Raw genomic sequence first — 20,738 nt, 5'->3', positions numbered from 1 at the left:
AGAAAGCTGGGATAGGCTCCAGCACCCCCGCAACCCTTGTGAGGATAAGCGGTAGAAAATGAATGAATGAACTTCAAATTTATGCTACTATCCATCCATCCTTATCCTCAATAGGGGGGTGCTGGAGCCTATCCCAGCTGTCTTTGGGCGAGAGGTGGGGTACACCCTGGACTGGTGGCCAGCCAATCACAGGGCACATGTAGACAAACAACCATTCACACTCACATTCATACCTATGGACAATTTGGAGTCGCAATTAGAATTAACCTAGCATGTTTTTGGAATGTGGGAGGAAACCGGAATACACGGGGAGAACATGTAAACTCCACAAAGAGATGGCCGAGGGTGGGATTGAACTCTAGTCTCCTAGGTGTGAGCTAACCACTAGGCCACCGTGCAGCCATACTGCAAAATATGAGTTGATATTTGTTATTTCATGTGTCGGCCATCTTGGCTAATCATCCAAAGAGCTAGCTGTTGTTCGGCTCCTCCTCCTCCACTCGGAGATGAGAGCGGCTGGAGTGGAGGGCACCGCCAAGCACGTCACAAATAGATAAGGAGGCTCATCATTAGTGAGTAATGGCAGCTCAGACAGTTAATTAAAAGGCGGCCTCGCTCTCTGATGGAGAAGCGGCTCCGTCAGGACGGCGGCGTACGGTTTGTTCTACCAGGAAGCGCCACAGGTAGTCATTATTTTAATCATCAATAAATCAGCTTAACGAGGAGCCTTACAAGATAAAACTGTTATGAGGAGAAAGCAGTCATCTGTGGTCCGGAGCCTCTTTATTAAAAGTGGCTGGATTAGATCATGGCGGCGATGCCATCACCATGCGGTCTGCCTCCAAAAGGACACGTCTAAAGGGCTGCAGAACCAGAACCAGAACCAGGAATATTCATCACCTAACATCTGCGAACATGGGAAGCGCTGGGTGGGGGTTCACTTTAGGACAGACAGATGGAGGATCTCGGGTTCTACAGGAAGACCTCACGCTGCTTTCACAGTACTTCTCAATACTAATACTGCCGAATCAAAGTAGTACTGATGTACTTGGGTCCTCAATCATTACTTCTTGCTAAAAAAAACACTAAGTTTCTAAGTATTGTTGTTTCCTAGGTATTGTTATTTTGTGTTGGACCCCATGGAGGTTCTCTTAAGGAGGTTCTAAGTGGAGCTTCAACATTCAAAATGTGGGATGCACGGGGAGAACATGCAAACTCCACACAGAGATGGCCGAGGATGGAATTGAACTCAGGTCTCCTCGCTGTGAGGTCTGTGCCCTAACCACTAGACCACCGTGCAGCCCCCTACCTTCAAATTCAACCCTGCAAAATGTAAACGTTGGATGGCTTGGATCGAAGTACCCCCCCTCCCCCCAATGAAGGTATCATTTCCCCTGCTGTAAGAACATCCACCCTCGATCCGAATCTCCCAGAGAAAGCCACTTCAGAGTTTGGACTTTGCGACGCCACCCCTGAAGGGTACTAGTGACCCCAAAGGGGGACCATGGAATACTGCAATCCGAGTAACTTTTTTAACATCAACCAGTGAGTAGAATGACTCGACGGTGACTTAAAACATCTCCAGAAGACTTAGCAAAGCTGCTGTGATGGCCACAGTTTGACCCTGGAACAGATCAATTCGATTTGCATCATTTTTCTGTGGGGAAAATGGGGGCTTACTTCCTGAAAATCAATAGGCTTACTTCTCAGATGGATGCAACACTTTTGTCACTGAAAAATTACAACACACATAAACACAAACCAGCCACTTCATTAGGTACACCTTTCTGTCAGTGTTCCTAATGAAGTGTCCAGCCAGGGTAACCGTCGAGTCCGAGCACTCACACATTGGTGGTGAAGATGCCGTAGATGAGGTCCTGCTCGGGCAGGTAGAAGGTGCTCTGCAGCTCGTTGTAGTAGAACGGGATCTCTCCGGAGCGCGAGCAGTTGAGGCGGGCCTTCATGAAGGTGGTCCACGTGTCCTCCAGCAGGAAACGTCCGCCGATGTCGTTCTTGCAGACCCGGGCCACCCGCGAGTACACCGTCTTGCCGCAGTCGTGCTCCACCGCATTCTCCCTGAGGAAGAAGAAGGTGAAGAGGCCAACGTCGTAGGCTGAGATGAAGTGGGGCTCTGGTGAGAAGAAGACGAAGAAGAAGAAGCATTATTCCGAGCTGACTCAGAGCCAGCAGCAGATATATTTGCAACATTTATCTTCTACATTTCCTGGCTTTGACCCCTCACCTCTCCGTTATTGACTGTAATAAAAACTGGCTATTGTTGAGAAGATAAAAGATGGCTGGTGATAAATCCACGTGATGTTTTGATGGCAAATCCATGCAGGAGCTTCACTTTAAAAGCACGCTGGTGCTGCTTTATCGCACGCAATGACACCGCCACTGATGAATGTCATTTGGCAACGCTTGGAGCGAACTATGGCGTCGTTGGAAGAAGATCCGGGCTGGAATCTGGGTCCCATCTTGACTTGGATCGTCGACTTCATCACTGAGATTGTCAGCGTTTACAAAAACGTGTGACGTCAAGGTTGGTCGGTCGTTAGTCTTTGGGATTTTTATCCAAAATGTCAGAGTGAGAACAACGACAGCAGAGAAACGTGATATTTGCTTAGCGACATTAAAGGTGAGCAGAGTTTGGTTTGAGGTGACATTTGAAGAACTCCGAGGAACGCTAATCCTTTGGGAGAGCGTGTCCTTCCCTCATTTGCATAAAACACAGGACTGTGATAGATGACATTCAAGACACAAACAGTCGCAACGTTCCGTCCTCAAGTCCACCGCTGACATTTCCTACTTTGAAACAATCCTTACAACTTTTGAGTGTCGCTGCTGGCAGGCAGGACGGTGCTGCTGGTGTGAAGAAATAATGAGGAGAGAAAATATTCCTCCGCTGCTGCTGCTGCTGCCGCCTCGCTTTCCCGCTTTCCCGCCGGGGGCCATTTGTTGCGAGCCACATCGCCCGCTCGTATCTCGAACATAAACACAAAAGGAGCTTCATTTCGGCAAATGCACGCTCATCCATAAAGCGGAGGGAGTGGCTGCTGTTATAAACAACGACATTACCGACACGTGTTTGTGGCCCCGATGGAAGGGGGGCGCCTCGGGGGCTACAGAGGCTTTTTGGAAGTAGAGGTCCTACTTTATCAGGCAAGGAGCCATATTTGCTAACTTTAGTACAGGCTATCACTATCACTTGGAGGATCTCAGACTAGCGACAATGTTCTTGAAAACAGCACACTGATCCTGTCATGTATAGATGATCTTTGACGAGTAGATTCCTAAAAGCAGCAGGATCTAAGATCATCATTCTTGTCATATAGACAATCTTTGACCTCTGTTTTTACTGTAGGTACTCAAAAACACCAGAGCACTCCTGTCATAGACACTACCGCTCAAAAGTTTGGGATCACTTGCAAATTTCTTAGTTTTCCAAAGAAAAACACATTTTTATGCATTTCACAAACAATGAAAATGAATCAGATGATTTTCAAAGAAGGATGTACATTTTTGCATAGAGGCCTACTATCAACAGAGAGTAGCACAAACTGGGTCTAACAAGGACAGAAAAACGCTGCAGAACTGTGCAAGAAGACATATCTGAGAGTGTGTTTTCCAAAGAAAAACACATTTTCATCCATTTCACAAACAACGAAAATGAATGAGATGATTTTCAAAGAAGGATGTAGATTTTTGCATAGAGGCCTACTATCAACAACTGTCAGTCCTCTGCATCAATCTCCTGGTATGGCTGCTAATCCAAGTTCATCCTTTTATAAGGCTAATAGATGATTAGAAAAGCCATCTAAAAATCTAAACTAAAACTGAAATCTCTTACCATGCTGTTAACTACTCCCTTCAGAGAGCAGCACAAACTGGGTCTAACAAGGACAGAAAAACGCTGCACAACGACAAATATCTTAATTAATCTTAATATCTTAATCTTAATATCTTCTTAATATAAATATAAGAAGACAAATATCAGAATCAGAATCACCTTTATTGTCATTGTATATTGTCAAATATGCATTGACAAATATCTGAGAGTGTGTAGTTTAAGACAAAGACGCCTCACAGGTCGTCACCTGGCAGCTGTACTAAATAGTAGCCGTCAAACACCAGTGTCAGTATCAACAGTGAAGCGGCGACTTCAGGATGCTGGACTTCATGGCAGGACTGCCAAGAAAAAGCCAGATCTCAGACTGGACCAAAACATTTCCAAACTTTTGAGCGGTAGGGTAAATGATCTTTGATTAGTGTTCAGCACTCCTGTCGTATGGAGGATCTTTGACTTGGATTATGGTAGTAGAATCTTGAAACCAGGAGATCATCCTTGTTGTATAAACAAATGTATGACTTGGATTTTGGGTAATAGGGTCATAAATCCAGTCGAGCACTTCCGTTGAAACAGTGATGGGCTATAATACTGAGGTCATTGTTGGGGGGGCACCAATTCGACACCAAATGAACCTCAAGGTGCCTCCCGTGTTTTATCATGCGGTCTTCTGTGTGCCATTCTCATGCATGGTGGCAAAGAGCCGGTCAGCACCTGGCCAAGCACCAATCCCACGAGGGAACGGATTGATTGGATCCAGCACGCCCCACCAAAAGCCCCCCCGCCCCCCTCACTGTGACGGCGCTCCAGAAGCAGCACGGCTTAAGAGTTGGAAATGAGATTTTCATTCTCACCTTCCAATCCAGCAGGAAGGCAATTCCATAACGCTGACAACCTCAGCCGTGAAGGGTGTGTGTGTGTGTGTGTGTGTGTGTGTGTGTGGCAGCTGCTATGCTACACGTCCTTCTCCCTGCAGTCACTTACTGTAAGTCAGACTAGACACAGCACACACAGCATTTCAACACACACACGCACCGAGGCGCCGCCGTGCGCAATGCCGTAATTCCCCCCCGCCGTGAGGAATAATTACACCGCTCACTGATCCTCAGTCTATGGTCTCTACACGGTTTTCCAGAAACTTCTTGACGTGTCCACAGTGCACAAGCGTCCTCATCTTCACACTTCACCGCAAAAGGACCATAACGGCACGCTTGGATGAGTTTGCTGTGGAAGAACCAGGACCCTGAAGCAGCGCTTTCGAGGGCGAGGAACCATATTTGGAAACTTCAACTTAACTCAGTCCAAATGGACATAGCCAGTCAGCATCATCCATACACAGGAGCCATTATTTATACACAGTATGTATGATAAAGTACACACTAAGAGGTACTTTTAGCAATATGTTCCAACATTAAGACTAAAATCAGCATAAAGTACAAGAATAAAAAAAAACATCCATGATGTAAAAACTTTATGCTGTTTTCTTTTTTCCTCAATGTTCATTTTGTATTTAAAAAATGCCTCAGTGCTGCCCCCGCTGTCTGGAATCGGAGTAACACTAATAACTAGCACATAAACATCACACAGCATGCTCGCATTCTGTTTTACCGTTGAGCCATTTGGAGTTGTACTGCGCCGTCCGGAGCGGAGGCATTCCGCCCAGGCTGCGGTAGATGACGGGATCGCGTCCGGAGAAGTCGATGACGGTGGCGGCGTACAGCTCGCCTCTCTCCGTCACCACCGCCGTGGAGTTGTGGCGGGGGTCGTACGGGCAGCGAGCCACGCCGTTGACGCGCTCCAGCACGTTGCTCATGTTGCCCACCTGAAGTGAAACCAACAACCGTGGTCATGTACCCAAAGCTTCCTGGCACATTATATTGGTACGTTCCAATCCCGGGATAAAAGCTATGTAGACCGCTAGCTTACAGTATCTATTTGTCAGAGCTAATGTGACATCATCTGAAAAAACATGATTTTTTTTAGCCTGGATTACGATACATTGCGGTACATTCACCGATGACGTTGCTTAAAACGGAAATAAGGTTTTAAGAAGGGGTTGCAAAAGTCGGAATAAATAAAAGTCTGTCCGAGTGATTACGTTTATGCCGATGATGTCCATTCTTGTCCAATTTGTACTTGCTGTAATTGCAATACATTAGTCCCTCGTTTATTGAGGTTATAACCTGCAATAAAAGTCTGTTGCTCAACTCTTGTGATGGTCACCGACCGTTGCAGTAACATTACTGACACCTAGTGACTCGTCTAGAATAGTACATATCTTAACGCCTTAGATTTGTTCTATTTTATTTCATTCAGCCATGTTATGCTTAAAAAAATAAAAATTTCGGCATACAAGATGAGAAACAATGAGTACATTATTTCTACAATTAGTGGCTAGTGGTGTTTATTTATGTTTAATAGCAAACAATATTAGCGGTAAATAACAATTTATGTGTCATCTTTTGTGGCCCAATTAAGCGATATGTTCAATGACATCTTTATTAAGCACAAAAAGCGAAACATAAAAGTACCAAAATGCACAGCTCAGGCTAACATAAAACTCTCCATGGGGGGTGGAAACAGGTCGATTCCCGAATGCAGGAACATTGCGGAGTGACGTGTCTGCGATGACTGAACACTTTTTTTGTTTTGATGGTCTTTTGTTTGCTAGCATGTGAGAAAGACTCCACTGAAAAGAGATTAGCCGTGTACCTCTCTGGTGGTGCAGAGGGGCTGGAAGGCGTTGGTCCCGCAGGTCATGATCTCGGTCTTGTTGACCAGCAGGACTCGGATGTAGTTCTGACATTCAATCTGCACAAAAGACAAGTAGAAGACAACGATGGATGCAGCGGACAAACAATGCTCTGGCGTACGCAATTATTCCCGATCGGTGCTGATCGACTAGACATCAAGGAGGCGTCTGAGTGAAAACGGAAGCTGGGTTTAACACAAAGGTGAGAAAGGATTCATACTGCCGCTGTCATTTTGCCAGATTGTGCTCCTTTGTGCTTCCACAACCATGTGACATGACGCCAATCATGGGGATTCAAAGGGAATTGATTGGTTGGTGTCGCTGTCGCCCGAATGGGGGAGTGAAGAACTTTGTAAACTTTGATCATACATAAAGCTGTCCGGAGCAGGGGTGTCCAAAGTGTGGCTGGGGGGCCATTTGCACATCAAGACAGATAATAGACAGATACCGTATTTTCTGGACTATAAGTCGCTCCGGAGTATAAGTCGCACAAGACCAAAAATGCATAATTAGGTAAAAAAAAACATACATAAGTCGCACTGGAGTATATGTCGCACAAGGCCAAAAATGCCTGATTAGGTAGAAACAAACATATATAAGTTGCAAGGCCAAAAATGCATAATTAGGTAAAAAAAACATACGTAAGTCGCACTAGAGTATAAGTCGCACAAGCCCAAAAATGCATAATTAGGTAGAAAAAAAACATACATAAGTCGCACTGGAGTATATGTCGCACAAGGTCAAAAATGCCTGATTAGGTAGAAACAAACATATATAAGTCGCAAGGCCAAAAATGCATAATTAGGTAAAAAAAACATACATAAGTCGCACTAGAGTATAAGTCGCACAAGCCCAAAAATGCATAATTAGGTAGAAAAAAAACATACATAAGTCGCACAAGGCCAAAAATGCATAATTCGGTAGAAAAAAAACATACATAAGTCGTACAAGACCAAAAATGCATAATTAGGTAGAAAAAAACATATATAAGTCGCACTGGAGTATAAGTCGCACAAGGCCAAAAATGCATAATTAGGTAGAAACAAACACATATAAGTCGCAATCGTCCGATACCGATGCTGCAGTGGGGGCGGAGCTGATGATGAAAAACTACATAAAATATTAATATGCTATATTCATATTCATGTATGAATAGGACTGCTTGGTGGAAACGCGGATCTCTAGTCTATTTGGTTTGTAATAATCTCTGTCCACCAATCAACACCTTGCTCCGTGACTAGCTCCGCCTCTTTAGTACCTGATGTGTGGGTACCAAAACAACGTGGCATGCTTTGAAGTGCGAGGTGAAAACAGGCAGGGCTACTGTCAAAACAATCAGGAAGGGGTTGGGAGGGAGGTGGGGGGGGTTCCCATGGGATCCCAGGACAGCCCCAGCGACAACCCGCCCCCCCCCTTCCAGGTCAGCCAGCAGCGCTGCCAGGAAGTGTTGTGTTGCTGTGAAGGATACCTCAGTCTTGCCTTTGCTTTGACAGGACCTCCTGGTCTCGTCGTCAGGTGCCCACTGCGTCGCCTAGGTAACGGGAAAAAAGAACACAGGATGACAAAGCAGCCAATAAGCAGTCAGTTGTGTAACAGCTGACTGTTACACAACACAACACTTTCACCTGATGACAGTTTGTTTATGGAGTCAGCGAGCTGACGGGAAGGGCCCCTGATTAGCATTACCTAACGCCCCCGCAGTATGCCCCCCACCTCATTAAATCAATGACATTCCTGTAGATGATGAGGCTAATTAAGAATGCGGCAAGAACACGTGCACAATTTGGCAACCAGACCGATCATTTAGAACACCGAGATGTCCCTCGCTTTGCAGGATGCCCGTCCAAAACATCCATACCATATCGCCAACTAGTGTCCTTGCATGCACACTACACCCTTTTGGAGGGCGACTCGTGTCCCTGCATGCACACTACACCCTTTTGGGGGCCGACTAGTGTCCTTGCATGCACACTACACACTTTTGGGGGCCGACTCGTGTCCTTACATGCACACTACACACTTTTGGGGGCCGACTCGTGTCCTTACATGCACACTACACACTTTTGGGGGCCGACTCGTGTCCTTGCATGCACACTACACACTTTTGGGGGCCGACTAGTGTCCTTGCATGCGCACTACACCCTGTTGGGGGCCAACTAGTGTCCTTGCATGCACACTACATCCTGTAGGGGGCCGACTGGTGTCCTTGCATGCACACTACACCCTGTCAGGGGGCTGACGAGTGTCCTTGCATGCGCACTACACCCTGTCGGGGGCCGACTAGTGTCCTGCATGCGCACTACACCCTGTTGGGGGCTGACTAGTGTCCTGCATGCACACTACACCCTTTTGGGGGCCGACTCGTGTCCTTGCATGCACACTACACTCTTTTGGGGGCCGACTAGTGTCCTTGCATGCACACTACACACTTTTGGGGCCGACTAGTGTCCTTGCATGCACATTACACCCTTTTGGGGGCCGACTAGTGTCCTTGCATGCACACTACACCCTTTTAGGGGCCGACTAGTGTCCTTGCATGTGCACTACACCCTGTCGGGGGCCGACTATTGTCCTTGCATGCACACTACACCCTGTTTTGGGGCCTACTAGTGTCCTTGCATGCGCACTACACCCTTTTGGGGGCCGACTAGTGTCCTTGCATGCACATTACACCCTTTTGGGGGCCGACTAGTGTCCTTGCATGCACACTACACCCTTTTAGGGGCTGACTAGTGTCCTTGCATGTGCACTACACCCTGTCGGGGGCCGACTATTGTCCTTGCATGCGCACTACACCCTTTTGGGGGCCGACTAGTGTCCTTGCATGTGCACTACACCCTGTCGGGGGCCGACTAGTGTCCTTGCATGTGCACTACACCCTGTCGGGGGCCGACTAGTGTCCTTGCATGTGCACTACACCCTGTCGGGGGCCGACTATTGTCCTTGCATGCACATTACACCCTTTTGGGGGCCGACTAGTGTCCTTGCATGCACACTACACCCTTTTAGGGGCCGACTAGTGTCCTTGCATGTGCACTACACCCTGTCGGGGGCCGACTATTGTCCTTGCATGCACACTACACCCTGTTTTGGGGCCTACTAGTGTCCTTGCATGCGCACTACACCCTTTTGGGGGCCGACTAGTGTCCTTGCATGCACACTACATCCTGTAGGGGGCCAACTAGTGTCCTTGCATGCACACTACACCCTGTAGGGGGCCGACTAGTGTCCTTGCATGCACACTACATCCTATCGGGGGCAGACTAGTGTCCTTGCATGCACACTACACCCTTTTGGGGACCGACTAGTGTCCTTGCATGCACACTACACCCTGTCGGGGGCCGACTAGTGTTCCAAAACGTTGTCGGTTGTGGTGGTGTAGCGGACTTACACCTGACCTCTCCCAAAGCAGACCGGCAGGTGATGATGGCCTTCATCACACCCCCAGGACACTTGGCCAAAAATGCTACCCAATCAAGCCTGGCGCCAACTGGGGCCCCCCCGTGTGCCAACACTGAAGTGGGTCAGTAAAGCAGGTGCCAACTAGAGGAGCCTAATACATGCTAACACCTCCTGCATGCAAAAGCAACACTTTTGGGGAACGTGAGTTTGGCCCGAGGTGGTTCTTCTTCGTTCAGGTTCCAAAGAGCATCCTCATGGTTTTGTTTTGTTTTGGTTTTTTTGCTTTAATTAAAAGCAAGCAGATGGAATGATACGTTGGATCGCCCCGAGACTCAACGGTGGGGGTTTGTTTTTAAAGATTCCTGTAAGGGAATTTTTTAATGGGGATTCCGCACACTTTTAATTGGATCTTATGAGAGATGCCAGGATTTCTGGACTTCAGATTGGTGACAGGCAATCCAGCAAGCTAGTTTGTTGTATTCTCTGGCTCTTCTGGGTCTCTTGATCTTTTCAGTGAATACTACTAATACTAGTAGTCTAATACTACTATACTAATGTGTGGAATCGGGAAGTAAGTACAGAAAGTCCACTTACTGAAGTGTACTCAATAGTGTAGTATTGACAGCTATTCCATTTGAGACGCAGCTACAGTAACCGTCTTCATTGCAGATGCTCACCTTAATCACCATGGCGATGGGTCTATGTAAATGTAAAACCAACACTGACCAGCACATTAACATTTCAGACAAGACAACCAACCCAAATGGTCGTTACTTCAAAGCTTACCGTGGGTTGACTAAAACCAAACGAGCGCCATCATCCTCATTTGCAGCCTTCATGACTTCTAATTACTTTTGGCTCAACGTGTCAGTTAAACGTGGACTTATCACCACGGCGCCACATGTCCTCCACGTGCACGCCGGCCTGGCTTCATTAGCACGTTCCAACTCCGGTTGCTGCATTTAATTTCAATGTGTGTTTTTTTTAAACCTTGGATTGCAGTAAATTGGGAGGAATGGCCTGTCAGGTTAGCACGGCAAGGAGAGCGCAGGCTTGTTGGCCCGGCTAATGGATGGAAATTAAGTCCAACACGCGTCTCAGGCTTCAGGCGCAAACAATAAAAAGCAGGATTCCAGCATGGAGGGGAAATAAATATATAAAAATAACATCTCCAATTGGCCGTTGCGGTCCCGAGGAGGCAGAGCGAGCTTTAATTGTGTAGAATGTGCAGCGCCGAGGACAGCACGCTCAATTATAACTGTTATTGTGTCCCCGCCGTAAAATGAGGCACATTAATATTAAATGTTTACGCCGGAGAACACTGCAGACCTCACCGGCAGTAGCCAGCTTCACATTAAGTCCAGGAAGATGATTTTATATTTATTTCCCTCTTCATCTTGATCTACCTCGACAGGTGGGGCTGTCAACAGCAACTACGAGGTCTTTAGGAATGCAAAACAAACAGCACACATCCACCGTAATATGCAAATATTTACTTGGTAGATGACCACTATGTATACCACCATGTATATAAAACTAAAATCTCTTACCATGCTGTTAACTACTCCCATCAGAGAGCAGCACAAACTGGGTCTAACAAGGACAGAAAAACGCTGCAAAACTGTGCAAGAAGACAAATATCTGAGAGTGTGTGTTTCCAAAGAAAAACACATTTTCATCCATTTCACAAACAATTAAAATGAATGAGATGATTTTCAAAGAAGGATGTACATTTTTGCATAGAGGCCTACTATCAACAACTGTCAGTCCTCTGCATCAATCTCCTGGTATGGCTGCTAATCCAAGTTCATCCTTTTATGAGGCTAATAGATTATTAGAAAAGCCATCTAAAAATCTAAACTAAAATCTCTTACCATGCTGTTAACTACTCCCTTCAGAGAGCAGCACAAACTGGGTCTAACAAGGACAGAAAAACGCTGCATAACTGTGCAAGAAGACATATCTGAGAGTGTGTTTTCCAAAGAAAAACACATTTTCATACATTTCACAAACAATGAAAATGAATGAGATGATTTTCAAAGAAGGATGTACATTTTTACATAGAGGCCTACTATCAACAACTGTCAGTCGTCTGCATCAATCTCCTGGTATGGCTGCTAATCCAAGTTCATCCTTTTATAAGGCTAATAGATGATTAGAAAAGTCATCTAAAAATCTAAACTAAAACTAAAATCTCTTATCATGCTGTTAACTACTCCCTTCAGAGAGCAGCACAAACTGGGTCTAACAAGGACAGAAAAACGCTGCACAACTGTGCAAGAAGATAAATATCTGAGAGTGTGTAGTTTAAGACAAAGACGCCTCACAGGTCATCACCTGGCAGCTGTACTAAATAGTAGCCGTCAAATACCAGTGTCCAAAAAAAATTCCAAGTGATCCCAAACTTTTGAGTGCTAGTGTATAACACCTCATTGTGCACCAAATGCATCCGAAATATGTACTTTGACCAAACTCTGCTAAAATGTTAGCATCGTTTGCACACAATATGACTAAAATTGAATCAAGGAAAACCTTTTCACAAATAATCCCAAACAAGGGTTCCTTTCTGTCCGGGCGTTAGTAAGAAAAATGCGTCTTATTGGATAACTTTAAATTAAAGCGAAGAACAAAGGGCGGACATATTTCTTTAGCAGGCTGCAGGCCGGCCACTCATTTCCCAGATTGCTTTGCTGATTGCAGTCGGCCCATTCAGGCTTGGCCTCGCAGGGGAGAAAAAAGGGCGTCGGGGGCGAATTGTCGAGCGTGGCTTTGTTCCAGAGAAGCTATGAGGACGAGGACAGGCTGGATAGAGAGAGGACAGGGAAGGGGGGGGGTGGTACTGTGTGTTGAAGGTCACGGGGTTAAGCCGACGGGGATCCTTGGAGACCAGGCCCTGCCGAAAATATGGTAATTTCCTAAGCGGTGATTCATGGCGCAGGAATCTGATGGCTTCTTTGTGTGTGCGTGGATGTGTGTTGGTGATGACATCATCCCATCAGGCCGCTGACAGGCACGGTGATGGACCGCCGCTGAAGGAGGCGGTGCCACATTGTTGATTGACAGGTGCCTCATTGTTCGCCGTGCTCAGAATGAAGCTCCGTGTTTCAATGCGAGCACACATCCCCCACCGCCACGCTCCGCAGGTAATTAGAGCACAGCGCCAAATGCGTGCAAAGATAAGCACGGCTTGGCCTGACATCCCATAAAGAGCAAAGACGCGTGAAGTGACGAAGCGATGCACTCAAAAACACACGGCGTGACAATAATTGCTGCTGGTGTCCAAAGTCACACGACACTTAAAACGCCACGTTAGCACAATGACATCCTCCTCAATGTCTCAAAGAGGTTGCCGTGGCAACAAGGTAGCCCAGAGGAGGTCGGTGCTGGAAAAGTTTGTACTGAAACTTTAATTGGTTGAAAATAATCACAGCTCAGAAGCACATATCTTTGCCTTTGGATATTATGTAGTTGTACTGTGGTAGTATTACATGCAGGAAATACATATTCATGACCAATGAACGGGATAAATCATCCTGTAACGTGCAGTGAAAACGGGAATGTTGACAAAGACGGCCATGTGGCAGCGACATCCACACAGACACCACCTTCGAGGTTTCTCCAAGACATCACACGTGCACCACGCACCAAACGTTCGTTCAGATATTTTTTTCATCAACAAAAAGGATGTGGTGGCCATGTTAGGTTGCAGATGCCTCCCAAGCGCCACTTTGGTCTCCGCTGGTGTAGGAAACTTGTGCATAAAGTAGACTTCTTCCTAAAAGTAGTGCTAAGTCATGTGGAAAAGTGCTTCTATCCAGTCCCAGCGGGAAGCGGCGTTCCCACCTGGCGACAGGAAGTAGCACCGGATTGAATTGTGCTACGCCGTGCTCTGTTGCCTCCCGCTCAATGTCTGTCCCAGAAGGGGGTTTGGGGGGGGGCATCACATGGGCCCTCCACATTGACACACACTTCATGCACAGCACATGGCCACTTGATTAGGTACATCATCTCATCTCACGTTGCTGGAAGTCTTAAATTATTCCAATATTTATTTTTTATACAGTAAATTATTTTAAAAAATATTATTAATTCTATTTTATTATTCAATAAATTTTCAGGATTTATTATATTATTATATACTATATATTTATAATTTATTAGGATTTGTACATATAATTTTTACTATTATATTCCATATTTTGTTTTTTTTGTAAAAATATTGTATTATTTTTTTAATTCCTCCAAAAACATTGAAATGTAAACCGACTTCTTCCAGTCTTTTGTTACATTCTCGTATCGTTCTCAGCCAGACAATAACCTCTCAACAAACAATGAAATATGTCTTTCGAACGCCTCGTCTACAAATCAACTCCAATTCACACAATTGCACGTTATGAAGTGTTTCCATTCTTTCTAGCAACACTGCGGCGTCAGGCGAAGGTTCGCTTCCTTCTGATGAACGACGCGGCTGGCAGGAGGCGACTGCGTGTACAATATAAGCAGCATTAAATTGGAAGTCAATTGGACAGCATTTTCCTGGCTGTCGGCAGCGGCCTGGTGCTAAAGGTCATGTCGCGACATTTGATTTGACACGCCGACCACGCGGCCTTGATGTAAATATCATCAGCCGAGGAAGAGAAGAGAACCAGAGAGAACAGGAAGCGGCTTATCTCAGCGCGTAAATAAAGCATGCAGTCATAGCGTAAACGTTCATGACTAAATCATCTTCTCACTCTCAGAGAACCAATCAGTAATTACATCTCAGGACAAATTGCAGCACACATCAACAAGGCGGAGGAAGTCCGCCGCCATCCATTGAAGCTGCAAGGGAGTCAAGACCATCTTAGCTTCAGGTTTTTTTTTTATTTTCTACCTCCTGCTAGCCTCTCTGGACTTGACAACCTTGGACTACCTGAGAGTTAAAGGTAAAAGTCCTGAGGGAACGTCCTGAAGGTAAAACCTCAAGCAAAGAGCCCAGGCTGTAAAACCTTAAGAAAAGACCTTCAGGAAAGTTTTCAGGAAAAGGTCTTGAGGTCTCATAGTAAGACACATTCAAAAACTTCCTGGAAAAACCTGAAGGAGATACATTACAGGAAGACCATGAGCAAAGACCAGAGGGAAAACCATAAACCATAAAAATAACACAGGGAAAGACCTCATTCAAAAACTTAGAGAACAGTACCTTCGGGAAGGTTTTAAGACCAAAGGACTACAGTGAACCAAAGACAAGTATGCCAGGAAAAGTCCCATGGAAAGAACCTTAGCAAGAACCTTGATGCTTTTCCCACTTTTCTGACCTATAAATGTTGTTAGAATGTTGTATTATCACATTTAACCATGCCAACGTTTCAAAAAAGACCTCCGGCATAGACCTCCTGGAAAGACCTAGACCTCAGTGGGAATTGTAAGCATAAACAGCAGCTAAAACAACAACGACATCTATTTTTCCACTGGTGTGCTTTGAGATGTTCCCAAAGATCCCTGCGGCGAAGGAAGTTGGAAGATGCATCACTTCACGTTTCAGAAATGAGACGCCAGAGGTTGTGATGGTGGAGGTCATGTCTTGTGAGTAAGGGTAAGGGCGATGCACCCAACAGGAAACCAAAACAGCTGCAATAACAACAACACTTCACTGAATGCAGTTTAAGATCAACGATATTGCAAAAAGATACATCCATACATCCTAAATTCCACCATAAAATTGTTCGGCTCATTTTCCACATGTGGGCCATTTATTAAAACAAACCAATAACTCCCACATTGTCCACAGCAACATTCCTATTGAAAATGAAGAGATCTACACTGATTCAAATCATTCCGACATGAAGAAATCCAGCACATTCAAGACATTCCAACACTCCAAAGTATTTCCCTCATCCCAAAAAATTCACACTTTTTTTTTGCTAAATTTTACATTTTCACAATTCCCTTTGATATTCACAATGTGTACTACTTCCACATGTTCATTTCATCTATTGACATATTCCAATCAAATTCCCACATTTTCCGTAATCCACATTTTCTGTGACAACATCCAGTTCTTCCCCCAGTGGTGTATGAATGGGAATGAATGTTTGGTGGCATGAATAGGCTGCCATGTTTCCGTCTGTTTACCCCCGGGGGCAGCTGTGACTACAGGTGTAGGTTACCACCACCGGTGTGTGATGGAGGAGTAAAATCGAATCCATTATTATTATTATTATTAATATTATTATTACTATGTACTGCGGGCCAATAAAAAAATGATCTGCGGACCTCAAAGGCCCCTGAAACCACACTTTGGGACCACAACTCTAACGTCGTGAGGCCTTCACATGACACCTTTGTCATTAAAGAATGTATGCAGTGTTTTAGAAAAACAACAGTGGAGGTGGTTCTTGAGTCACACTGAATATTAATATTATCTTTCTGATGGACACAATTTGACCCTGGAATGAATTATTATTATTATTATATACACTGTAGTCTATTTCCTATGGTGAAAAGGTGTAAAGATGTGTGTGTGTGTGTGTGTGTAGTTTTATGTCCTAGATGCATGCAAATCCATACAATAATACATCAATAATTCATCACCTCATGAAAAGATGTTATTGGTTGAGCAAACAGGCAAAGGTCTCGACACAAGATGATGTTGTTTTGTTGTGTTGCTATTACTTCCTGTCAAGGGCTGGCGCAATTATAAATGTGAATCCATATGGAAAGACACAAATAATGAGAGGAGGAGGAAGCTTCTTTTCCTCTCGCACCCATCAAACACTCCAGATTTTTCCATCCCACCCACAAGCACACACACGAGGTGCACGCACACACACACACACACACACACCTCCCACCACCTTCCTCCTGCTGTTGTGATTGCAGCGGTGATGGGGGCCGAGCGGCACCTCAGAGTGGGAGCTCTGTCAGTGGGTGCAGGCGGGACGGAGCGAGTGGGAGGACTGCAATCAGGAATCAGACCCGGCAGCGGCGGCACTAAAAGCGGCGCCGCATCCCACGCGGCAACACAGAGGGGGGGGGGGGTTATAAATATAAAAAAAGCAGAAGGAGCAGCCCACCAGGCAGACGCCACATTGGACCTGGTGGTGGCCCCACACGCTGACAAATGCGTGGGCCACCTGCGTCGGGGTACGTCTGAGTGGGAACAGCAGAGTGAGGCATCGCATTGTATAGAGGATCTTTCATGAGGATTGCATGATGACCCTGTTTTAATGAACCATTGCTGTAGACCAGATACTTTATTGGAACAGTTTGCCTTATAGTATCTCCATGCAGGCTCCATAGGAGGCACAATTGGTATTTCAAAATAAAAGCACAGTACAAAAAAGTGACGATAGTCTCATGTTTCTTGTTTCGTTATGGGATGCAACCACCTTTTGGTTGGCGTAAGCCCTGACCATCATGAAGATAAGACGGTATCCTTGAACATGTGAAAGGATTTGCTCCTATCAAATGGACAGCGTAGTGGTCTCTCCTCCCAATCAGCCTGTCTCTCCCTCGCTTGCAACGCCCCTTACGGTGTGGAAGTTTAGTTTTTAGTATTATATTATATTATATTATATTATATTATATTATATTATATTATATTATATTATATTATATTATATTATATTATATTATATTATATTATTCATTCATTTTCTACCGCTTTTTCCTCACGAGGGTCGCGGGGGTGCTGGAGCCTATCCCAGCTGTCTTCGGGCAAGAGGCGGGGTACACCATAGACTGGTGGCCAGCCAATCACAGGGCACATATAGACAAACAACCATTCACACTCACATTCATACCTATGGACAATTTGGAGTCGCCAATTAACCTAGCATGTATTTGGAATGGGGAGGAAACCGGAGTACGCGGAAAAATCCCACGGGGAGAACATGCAAACTCCACGCAGAGATGGCCGAGGGTGGAATTGAACCTGGGTCTCCTAGCCGTGAGGTCTGTGTGCTAACCACACTCCACCGTGCAGCCCTGTATTCTTGTATTTAAGCTATTTTATGACTACAAGTAATATGTATTCTGTGTACAGTGAGAGTGACTTTTGTTGACACTAAGTCCACTTCCTGTACATCCCAGTCTAGGACCAGAACTCGCTCACAAGATGAGGACCGCCTGCCCTCCTTTTCTTGTTATCCAGCATGTCTTTTATTCCCCCCAGCACTGATTGCCTCTGCACTCGCCGTCTACGCTTGCCTGCTCACTAATGGTCACAGCAGGTGTTCTGCCAGGTGTCTCCAGTTGAGCTGTTAAGGCGGCTACCCACTAAAGCCCCCACCCCCGTGTCGCCCTTCTTACACCCCCCCATCATCACCGCTCACACTGCAAACGTGCACACTCCTCCTGCACAACAACAACACACACAGACTGTGACCTCTGACTCTTCGTGTCTGGTTCTTGTAGCTTCAGGTGTTGTGATGTCGTTGTATGACACACGCACACACACAAACACACACACACACACACACACACACACACGTAAACAACCTCCAAAGCAGCCTCTGAGTGCATCAATGGCGCCGCTGCTCTGCCATCTTTGCTGTACTAGCAAGCGTTCGCTTGCAAAAACATCCGAGTGGCTTTTCACCGCCGTTTAGCAAGCAGAGCTTTTATTGTGAAAGTCACCAGGTGCAGGCTGGATAACCCCACCAAGGAGTTGTTTTGATTGGGTCACATGATCACGGGGTTGGTAGAAGAACAACATGTTGACAGCTCCGTGTCTGACAAAGCTTCTGTTGTTTTTCTTACGTGCTTCACAACAACACACACCGACCTGTGTTCACACGCACACACACACACGTACACAAAGGAAGGCAAAAACAAATCCAAACCCTCATCAGTTGTCAAGCAGAGAAAAGGCACTTTGATGTGACAGACGTCATCTAGACGTCGTCAGGTGTCACACTGTTAGGAAGGTTCTGGAAATAAACAATATTTACATGTCCTTAATGTTATTTACATAAAACTCCATCAGCCATGACTGACAACTCTTCAGCAACCAGGTAGTCATTCAACAGCTTTGCTGTTTCCATTCGTTCATTCGCCGCCACAAATAGATTTGGCGCCACCTGTTCGCCCGCTAAGAGCGCTTACAGGCGGCTTGGACTTGCTTATGACGAAAAAAATAAGTCCATAAAAATGACACGCACATATGTCATGGTCAATGCAAATTAGATAATGATGCCCCCTCCCACTGCCACAGCATTTCTATGATAAGCATTATTGTGTTAATCTCATTGTCATCTCTAACTTTACAGTTTCTGTATGCAAATTGCCTTTTTATATAAAAAAAAAACAGTAGTGGACACTGATTGGCTGGCATTGTGTTTGGTCTGGTTCAGCATCAGCTGATAGGCTCCCATTGTAGTTGGGAGGGCAAGGCAAGGAGCGGCGAGATCTCTAGACAGCACTAATTAAAAAAACATCCTTCACTTGTTTGGTCCACTTTTGAAAGAAGAAACTCTCCAACGCTTGCTTTAGTAGGTCCCGACAGGCTTCGCTACACATCTCAAAACAAAACCCCCTTCCTTGTGGACGTGGTACTGCCTCTGACCCGCCCCCTAGCTGGGTCTCGCAACGTTGTAAAACGTAAAACATGTAAGACCTAGAGCTAGAACAGTAGATTAGATACTTTATGTGACAGTAACATGTAAGACCTAGTACTAGAACAGTAGATTAGATACTTTATGTGACAGTAACATGTAAGACCTAGTACTAGAACAGTAGATTAGATACTGTATGTGATAGTAACATGTAAGACCTAGTACTAGAACAGTAGATTAGATACTTTATGTGACAGTAACATGTAAGACCTAGTACTAGAACAGTAGATTAGATACTTTATGTGACAGTAACATGTAAGACCTAGTACTAGAACAGTAGATTAGATACTTTATGTGACAGTAACATGTAAGACCTAGTACTAGAACAGTAGATTAGATACTTTATGTGATAGTAACATGTAAGACCTAGTACTAGAACAGTAGATTAGATACTGTATGTGATAGTAACATGTAAGACCTAGTACTAGAACAGTAGATTAGATACTTTATGTGACAGTAACATGTAAGACCTAGTACTAGAACAGTAGATTAGATACTTTATGTGATAGTAACATGTAAGACCTAGTACTAGAACAGTAGATTAGATACTTTATGTGATAGTAACATGTAAGACCTAGTACTAGAACAGTAGATTAGATACTTTATGTGATAGTAACATGTAAGACCTAGTACTAGAACAGTAGATTAGATACTTTATGTGATAGTAACATGTAAGACCTAGTACTAGAACAGTAGATTAGATACTTTATGTGATAGTAACATGTAAGACCTAGTACTAGAACGGTAGATTAGATACTTTATGTGATAGTAACATGTAAGACCTAGTACTAGAACGGTAAATTAGATACTTTATGTGATAGTAACATGTAAGACCTAGTACTAGAACAGTAGATTAGATACTTTATGTGATAGTAACATGTAAGACCGAGTACTAGAACAGTAGATTAGATACTGTATGTGATAGTAACATGTAAGACCTAGTACTAGAACAGTAGATTAGATACTTTATGTGATAGTAACATGTTAGACATAGAGCTAGAACAGTAGATTAGATACTGTACATGATAGTAACATGTAAAACCTAGTACTAGAACAGTAGATTAGATACTGTACATGATAGTAACATGTTAGACGTAGAGCTAGAACAGTAGATTAGATACTGTAAGTGATAGTAACATGT

The 20,738-nt window shown here is 44.9% G+C and overlaps 1 protein-coding gene across 3 annotated transcripts in view; it reads right to left on the bottom strand.

Moving 5' to 3' along the window:
• sema5ba (sema domain, seven thrombospondin repeats (type 1 and type 1-like), transmembrane domain (TM) and short cytoplasmic domain, (semaphorin) 5Ba) overlaps nt 1-20,738 on the bottom strand; it is an 86,986-nt gene that overhangs the window by 19,229 nt on the left and 47,019 nt on the right. For all 3 annotated transcript variants that reach the window (XM_058081857.2, XM_078795044.1, XM_058081858.2), the window contains exons 6-9: nt 8,068-8,130; nt 6,560-6,658; nt 5,456-5,669; nt 1,846-2,131 (exon numbers count right to left, since the gene is read on the bottom strand). In XM_058081857.2, the coding sequence (XP_057937840.2) occupies nt 1,846-2,131; nt 5,456-5,669; nt 6,560-6,658; nt 8,068-8,130 (662 nt within the window). The remainder of the gene's footprint in view (nt 1-1,845; nt 2,132-5,455; nt 5,670-6,559; nt 6,659-8,067; nt 8,131-20,738) is intronic.

The sequence above is a fragment of the Doryrhamphus excisus genome, linkage group LG12 (assembly GCF_037039965.1).
Source record: "Doryrhamphus excisus strain RoL-2023G ecotype Guam linkage group LG12, RoL_Dexc_Guam_v1.1, whole genome shotgun sequence".
NCBI lineage: Eukaryota > Metazoa > Chordata > Actinopteri > Syngnathiformes > Syngnathidae > Doryrhamphus > Doryrhamphus excisus.
This window is presented reverse-complemented; position numbering and strand designations above follow the sequence as displayed.